Below are 8791 nucleotides of genomic sequence, written 5' to 3'. Positions count from 1 at the left end.
GGTGGTGGTGGTGGTGGTGGAGGAGGTGGTGGTGGTGGTGGATATTGTTTTTGTTATGAGGGGATGTGGAGTCTGCTATGACTCATCGTGACCCTGGGATCAGAACCTGCCCTTGACCGCGCCATCCTCCCAATCTCCACCGTAGTCAAGGCTGCTGTTTGAGCCCCTGTGACCAGTCCTCTCAGTGAGGGTCTCGCCCAGCAGGGTGTCCTTTTCTGAGAACTGGTTCTTCCTGATATCACGCCCCAGGAATGTTAGACAGTGTTCCTTTCACCTAACGAGCTCTATGGTTACATGACCTCCAAGACTGACTTACCTGTTCTTTTCACAGCCCCTCATATTCAACACTCTTCCCCAGCTGACAGCCGTACCACCCTGAATACGCCCGATCTCATCTCAGTAGTCTTCACCAACGCAACAGTTCAATGCTATCAGTGCTCTGTGTTTTTCTTATTTGTTGTTCAAGTTTCAGATGCAAAAGAATAAAAGTGAAAGTTTCGTGGCTTGAATCAAACACACCTTAATCTTTAAACTGACATCCTTGCTCTTTATCACTTCAAAGAGGTCCTTGACAACGTATTTCCTCAGAGCCACACTACTTTTTATTTTCTCTTAATAGAACATTTATTTTATACTGGTTTGCTTACAAAGTTTATATACGTTATTTTTCCTACCATATCTTTCCCATTTCCTTTACCCACCTCTCCCTCCACTCATCAAAGTGTGCGACCCTATGATTACTCCCCGCCCATCCTCACCCTTCTGCTCCTACCCCCCCTCCCTTGGATCCTCATGCACATTTTACTAGTTATCTTTCTATTTCTACAATAATGGTCTTATACAGTATTTATCCTTACAGGACTGAGTTGGTTCCCTTAGCATAATGTTCTCCAGTCCCTCCCAAGGAAGGTAGCAATTGTCAAAATCATTGTTCCTAAATGCTGTGTAATATTTCCTCTTATGAATTTACCACAATTTTTCAATCCTAGAAATAGCACATCAACAGAGTCTTAGTGCCTAAAGTGCAGGCTGGATTTAGAAGAGGCCGTGACACTTTGGATATTATAACTAATGTCAGATGGATTTTGGCTGAAAGCAGAGAGTACCAGAGGAATGTCTATCTGTGTTTCATCAGCTATAAAAAGGCATTTGACTCTGTGGATCACAACAAACTGTGGCTGGCTGACTCTGAGAAGAATGGGAATCCCAGAACACTTGATTGTGCTTATGTGAAGCCTATACTTGGACCAGGAGGCAGTCGTCAGAACAGAGCAAGGCAACACTGCATGGTTCAGAATTGGGAAGGATGTACGCCGGGGATGTGTCCTCTATCCATACCTTTTGAGTCTATATGCAGAACAGATTATCAGGGAAGCTGGGCTCTATGAACAGAAATGTGGCAGCAGGATTGGAGGAAGATTCATAAACAACCTGCAGTATGCAGATAACTCTACTTGCTGAAACTGAGGAGGACCTGAAGCATTTGATGCAGAAGGTCAATATCAGCAAAACAAAAATTTGCACCACTGGGCCAATTGGCAGCATCAGGATGGATGGTGAAGAGATTGAGATTGTTCACAGCTTTAGTTTGCTTGGTTCCACAGTCAACACTCTTGGTAACAGCAGCCAGGAAATTGAAAAGACACATTACAGTGGGAAATTCTGCTGTTAGGGACTTCTCCAAAGTACTGAAGAGCAATGGTGTCACTCTGGAGACTAAGGTGCACCCGATACAGTCCATGGTCTTTATAATCACTTGCTATGTGTCAGAGAGCTAGACAATGACTAGGGAAGATAGGAGAATTGATGCCGTTGAGCTGTGGTGTTGGAGAAGAGTGTTGAATATACTTGGACTGTTAAGGAAATGAACAGATTCATCCAGGAGAGAGTTAAACCAGGATGCTCCTTGGAGGCAAGGATTCTGAGGCTCCATCTGACATACTTTGGACATGTTGTAAGGAGGGACAGGTCCTTGGAGAAGAACATCATGCTTGGGAGGGTGGAAGGACAGCGCAGGAGGGGAAGGCCCTCTGTGAGGTGCATTGATTCAGTGACTGGAGTAATCAGGGTAGGTGTGTCGGAGACAGTGCGATTGGCACAGGATCAAGCAGGGTTTAAGGCTGTTGTACATAGGGTCGCTATGAGTTGCAGGTGACTTGGCGACACAACAACAAGAAATATATGAGATTTTAGCAACTGTTTATTCTAATTAGATAACGGATGTTCATGTGACCCAAGACTTGGTGTTTTCAATCTCCACCACCTATGCGTGAGAACGTTGAACCAGAGATTAGGAAAACTGAAGAATTGATGCTTCTCAACTGTAGTTTGGACAAAAACCATTGACTTTACCTTGGAACAAACAGATTTGTCTACGTACTAAACCCTTAACTCATATGCCTTCTCAGCTTTAGAAATGCTAAGTGATATGGTCAGAGCATTGGGTCATTCTAAGTAGACTAGCTGACTCCACTGTTGTTGTTATGTGCCGTTGAGTATCCTGCGACTCACAGTGACTCTATGTACAGCAGCTCTGAAGCCTGCCCTGTCCTGAGCCAGTCTCACTGACTCCGACACACCTACCATCATTGCGCTAGTTACTGAACAATCCATTTCATTCAGGGTCTTCCTCTTTTCTGCTGTCCCTCCAACCTTCTGAGCATGATGTCCTTCTCCAAGGATTTGTCCATTCTGGCAGCATGCCTAAAGTGAGACAGATCTTCAGAATCCTAGCCTCCAAGGAGAAACTTGGTTTCACCCTAAGACAGAATTGTTTTCTGGTGGTCCATGGTATGTTCAAAGCTCTTGTCCAGCACCACAACTCACAGGCTTCCATTATCCTTAGTCATTTTCCTGCTCTCTGATGCATAGCAAACAACAGTGAAGAACATGGCCTGGATTAGAAGCGCCTTAGTCTCTACACTGACATCGTTGCTTCTAAGTACTCTGGAGAGGTCTCTGACAATAATTTTGCCTAATGCAATTCATCTTTTGTTTTCCTGATTGCTGGTCCCAAAAGTGTTGACTGTGGAGCTGAGCAAGCTGTAACTGTTAACAACCTCAGTCTCTTCTCCATCCTCATAGTGATGCCCATTTGCCCAGTGGTGAGAATCTTTGTCTTCTTGATGTTGAGCTTCAATCCATATTGAGGAGTACAGTCCTTGACCTTCTGCTGGAAGCACCTCAGGTCTTCAGTTTCAGCAAGAAAGATTGTGTTATCTACATAACGTAGGTTGTTGATGAGTCTTCCTCCAATCCTGATGCCACATTCCTCCTTGAAAAGCCCAGCTTCCCAAATTATCTGTTCTGCATATAGATTAAATAAGTATGGAGACAGGACGCATCCCTGGTGCACTCCCTTCGTGATTTTGAACCATGCGGTGTTTTCCTGTTATAATCTGAGAGCTGCTACCTGGTCCAAGTATAGGTTTCGCAGAAGCACAATCAAGTGTACTGGGATTCCCAGTCACATCAATGTTAGCCACGATTTGTTGTGATCCACACAGTCAAATGCCTTTGCATAGTCAGTGAAACACAGATATTCCTCTGGTACTCTCTGCTTTCTACAAAGATCCATCTGCCATTGGTGATAATGTCTCTAGTGCCACAACCTCTTCTAAACCAGCTTGTATTTCTAATAGATCTCTGTCAATGCACTGCGCCAGTCATTTCTGGATAATCTTCAGCAGGATTTTGTTTGCATGTGAGAAGGATGGTATTGTACAATAATTTCCACACTCTGTGAGGTCACCTTTTTTTTTTTTTGGAATGGGAATAAATATAGATCTCTTCCAGTCAGTTGGCCAGGTAGTTGTCCTCCAGATTTCTTGGCACAATCTGGTGAACACATCCAGGATAGCATCTGTTTGTTGAAATATTTCAATCGGTATGCCATAAATTTCTGGGCCTTTATTTTTTGCCAAGTCCATCAGAGCAGTTTGAACTTCCTCCTTCATCACCATTGCCTCTTGTTGTTTCTTGACATTCTTCTGTGTCTGCCAATTCTTTTTGATACAGTGACTCAGTATACTCTTTCCATCTTCTTTTAATGCTTCCTGGATCATTTCATACTCTGCCCATAACATCTCTAAGTATTCCAACTCAAGGCTTGACTTTGTTCTTTAGTTCCTTCTGATTAAGAAATGCTGAGAGAGTTTGGCCCTTTTGATTTTTGGACTCCAGTTCTTTTCACATTTCATTATAATACTTTCCTTTTTCTTCCCATGCTGCCCTTTGAACTCTTATATTCAGCGCCTTAACTTTTGATTTCCCTTTGCTTTGGCTTCTCAGTGCTCTAGTGCAATATTCAGAGTCTCTTCTGTTATCCATTTTGGTCATTTCTTTTTCTATCTTTGTAATGTCCTTTTGCGTTATTTGTGGATGATATTCTTGATTATCTTCCCACAGCTCATCTGGTCTTCGTTCATTAGTGTTCAGGGCCTCAAACCTGTTCCTCAGTTGGTTTTTAATTCAGGTGGGACAGCCTCAAGGTCAAATTTTGATTCCTGTGGATTTGATTTGACCTCCTTTAGCTTTTATTTTAACTTACATATGAGTAGTTGATGGTCTGTTCCACAATCCACCTGGCCTAGTTTTCACTGCTGATACTGAACTTCTTCAGTGATTCCTGACACAGATGCAATCGATCTGATTCCTGTGTGTACCATCAGGTGAAGTCTATGTTTATAGCCTGCATTTATGTTTCTTGTAAAAGATATTTTCTATGAATAAATTATTGATTGTGCAGAATTCTATCATTTTATGTCCAGCCTCATTTCTATCACCGTGTCCTTGTTTCCCAACCACTGATCCTTCATTCTGGCTCCCCAGTTTTGCGTTCCAGTCAGCCATATTATTAATGTATCTTGTTTGCATGTTTGATTGATCTGACTGCAAATTTGGTAGAAATCATCTATTTTCTCCTTTTTGGCTCTGGTTTTTGGTGCATAAATTTGAATGATAGTGGTATTAACAGGTCTTCCTTATATGCATAGGGATATTATCCTGCCACTCACAACATTATATTTCAAGATGGATCTAGAAATGGCCTTTTTAACTACAAAAGTGACCCCATTTTTTCCCTCATCAATACCTCTCCAGCATAGTAGATCATATGACCATCTAATTTAAAATGTCCCATACCAATCCATCTCATTTTACCAATACCTAATATGTCAAAATTTATGCATTCCATTTCTTTCTTAACAATACCCAGTTTTTCTACATTCGTGCTTCTCACATTCTACATTCCAGTCATTAATTTCTGCTTACAAAAGTTCCTCTTTCCTTGTATTTCCAAATTTGAGGGCTCAGCCTCAGTTGCCGTATCTGTTATTCTACTCTTTGTTTTCTCTCTTGTGCATAGGATTGTCAAAGGCCTGTTATATTTCCAAAGTGGGTGGCCAGTCATTCTTCCTAGTCTGTCTTAATTTGAATGTTGGCTTTGGAACAACATCTGACAGACAAGCATTTTAGTGAAAGGAGCAAATGAAAGTTACTTCCCCTTACAAAGATAACTGTACCTGCAGGGCCCTCTCCCTGCATATATATCATGTCCCTTCCCTTGTCCTGAGTGTCAGCATCATTTAAATTCCTTCATACCCCATCTAGTACCTCCTTCTCCTCCAACAACCCTTTGATATGATGCCTTAGGCCACAAATCACTTCTGTAATGTCTTTTTACCTCACGATGTTTTTGGTCTCTCACGCTGATTTCTATTTTACATTTAGAAGGATTCAAGTCCAAATCCCATGTACTTGTTACAGGGAGAGATTGTTGTCTCTGGCAGTATTGGGGAAAGTTTCTTGCCTCTGAGCTTCTGCTCCAAGACTGTTGTCTTGTGGCATAGTGTCTCCACTCTTCCTTTTGTACCACATGCCTGTCACAGTGCAATAATTTCCAAGGTGAGGGCTCTGTCTCCTTTAGATGTCCAATGCTAGTGTTGTTTATTTGGCCCAAGGGCCGCAGGCCCGAGAGCCTGATGCAGATCTGGGCCTAAATTTCCCGTCTGTCCTAGGATGGCTGGTTGTTACCAAAGCCGATGGGATCCTCGGAGAATGGGTGGTACCTGAGAGGGAGGCAAGATGGCAGCCTCAGCTTCCTGCCATGTGTGACACACTGGGGTTCCCAGTGTGAATTATGGATGCAAAAGGTGTAGCCAGAATCCACTACAGAGAATTGAGGATAGAGTAGTACATGAAGTCAGGAGCAGTCAGGATTATTTTGCACTAAGGGGCCAGTTCTGCACAGCCTCACACTGCTCTTTCGAAATGATGTGTCCACCCTGTCTCGGAGTCTAGCAGCACACACTGCATTCCTCCTTAGAAGTGTCAGCCAATTACACTCCCAAGCTTTTGGTTTATTTCCACCTTTGTCTTTTAGTGCCTGGATTTGCTGAGTTCCCACAATCACCTAAACAGCCAGATTAGGATAACACTCTCCATCCTGCCAACACAGCTGACCACAGCCATGGATGCTAGAATCCAGCTACTGTGTTAGAGGGACAGTCTACACAGACCCCTCCTTCTGGCACCAGCTGCTAGCACTTCACAATCCACTCTCAGCCGAGATAATTCACCCAAAGAGCTAAAGCTCAGTGGAAGCCCTTCTTCTTGTGGTTAGACAGACTCCAGAGGAGAGGCACAGGAAGAGGCGCCGAGGACGGAGCCCAGGAGTCCCTGGGTCCAGAGTGCCAGCTGTCTGTAAGACCCGTTACTTCTTGAGATAATGTGTGACAACCCTGGTGACGGGTGACCCCCCCAGGTGAGCTCACTGAGCTTGGTGACCCTGGATTTTACTGGGGCTTAATTCCATAGGTAGGATGGATTGATTGATTGATTGATTGAACGAATCCAATCTGCAGCACTCTCCCATGTTTGCGAGTTTGTATGAAGTGATGGCGATTAGAGGGCACTGTATTAGCCTCAAGTGTGGTTCAGGAGGTCCACTGTGGTCATTCTTGTCATGTCAGTTGCTTGAGTTTAGCTCATCTTCCAGGAGACAGGGCAGAGGCCAGGCCTCTGTGTCGCAGCAGCCAAATTCTATGCTGCCCAGTGACACCTTGGGTTTTCTCTATCTGCTGTGCTGCGGTAGAGATGTGACCTCATTCATAAGGAAGGCAGGGGTGTGAGCTTCTTCCTGGGCTTCTTGTCCCATTGGGAAGATGTTGCGGAATATTGGGGAGGAAGGGAGGGTCTCTGACCAGGACAGATTGCCTAAGCTCCAGATAAGTGCAAGCTTCCCAACAGCCTTTAATACGGGGTAGAGAAAGTGCCCCTGTATTTGGTTGTACAGAACTTGAGAAACCTTGCCACCTGGGAAGATGACTGTCCCGTCTGCTGAACTGGGAGTGGTTCACACGAGGCTGAGGTTCTCCCAACCAATCCACATGTCCCACATCTGTAAGCCCACCCTATCTGGTCTTCCTCTGTATATAAGTGCAGTGAAGTCCAATAAAATTGAGCTGGATTGACTCTCTGATCCTCTCCTGGATCGGTGTATCTCCATCATGCTTGCCCCCATCAGGGTGTCGCTGTCAAGTTGCTGGTGAACTGACAACGACAGGCAGGGGACAGCAGACTGCAGAGAGAGAGAGAGAGCAAGCAGCTGAGCACTTCGTGACGATGGCTGCCCACTGTGGGTGATTCTCCTTGAAAACATGGATTCTGTGTTCCATATGTTACCTCCCGTCACCTTCAGGTTAATACACTATACATTTTAGGCACATTTTTTAAAACAACAGAAAAGGGGCACTGTGAAGCAGTGGACAGGATTTTGAGGAGTAAACCTCTCCTCAAGAAGGTACTAACTAGGCTCTCCTGGGCTTGTCAGCAGCTTTGCAGTCTCAGCACCAGCTCATTTCCCTGCATTCCCAGAGATAGGGCAAATTCAGGGTTGGAACTGATGCAGCTTTGTGTAAGGGTGTTACACTGGGCTCTGAGATCCTAAGATATTTGTTGTTGCTGCTAGGTGCTTTTGAGGCAAATACTACTACTCAGTGACCCTATGAATGATGACCTGAAACCTGTCCTATCCTGTGCAACCTCACAGTCTCTGAGACGCTCGAGCACATTGCTAGAGAGGCTGTTGTGGGCCTATCAGAGTTCACAATGGTGTGACCTGTGTAGTCGCATCACACTGATGAGCTTGGGGTCTGAAATGGTGCGTCTGTGTAGAGATGTCCCCTTGGGTTTGGTTGTGAAACAGTGTGTCTGTAGGATGTCCCCTTAGAGTTGACGTGACTCTGCTCCCTCCCTCAGTGGATGGTGTGTGGTCCTGCTGGTCCCCCTGGTCCAAGTGCTCGGCCACCTGTGGTGGTGGACACTACATGCGGACGCGCTCCTGCTCTAACCCCGCCCCGGCCTACGGAGGAGACATCTGCCTGGGTCTGCACACGGAGGAGGCGCTCTGCAGCACGCAGCCCTGCCCCGGTGAGTGTGTGTGTTCGAGGTCACCCCTATCTGCGTACTTCGTAACTCACATGGGACGATGGGGACATGCTGTGTGACAGTGACAATCTACAGCACATGGCCCTCCCCTGTGAGTGTGTGTGGCCAAGGTCACCCCACCCTGCCTCCTTACCTCACAAGGGGTGGTGGTGACATGTCTTGTTACTGTGACACTCTGTAGCACCCAGCCTGCCCTGTGATGTGTGTGTGGTCAGGGTCACCCCACACTGCCTCCTTACCTCATGGGTGATGATGGTAACGTGTGTGTGTGTGTGTGTGGTCAAGGTCACCCCACACTGCCTCCTTACCTCATAACCCCACACTGTCTCCTTCCTTACCTCAT

The 8791-nt window shown here is 45.4% G+C and overlaps 1 protein-coding gene across 1 annotated transcript in view; it reads left to right on the top strand.

Annotated features, from left to right (window-relative positions):
- Positions 1–8791, top strand: part of SEMA5A (sema domain, seven thrombospondin repeats (type 1 and type 1-like), transmembrane domain (TM) and short cytoplasmic domain, (semaphorin) 5A) — a 299478-nt gene that overhangs the window by 281008 nt on the left and 9679 nt on the right. The window contains exon 17 of the mRNA XM_006900152.1: positions 8260–8430. Within this exon, the coding sequence (XP_006900214.1) occupies positions 8260–8430 (171 nt within the window). The remainder of the gene's footprint in view (positions 1–8259; positions 8431–8791) is intronic.

This window comes from Elephantulus edwardii, unplaced genomic scaffold (genome assembly GCF_000299155.1).
Source record: "Elephantulus edwardii isolate Elephantulus edwardi_28Jun2011 unplaced genomic scaffold, EleEdw1.0 scaffold00274, whole genome shotgun sequence".
In the NCBI taxonomy this organism is placed as follows: domain Eukaryota; kingdom Metazoa; phylum Chordata; class Mammalia; order Macroscelidea; family Macroscelididae; genus Elephantulus; species Elephantulus edwardii.
Note: the sequence above shows the minus strand (reverse complement) of the source record. Positions and strands in the feature narration are given on the sequence as shown.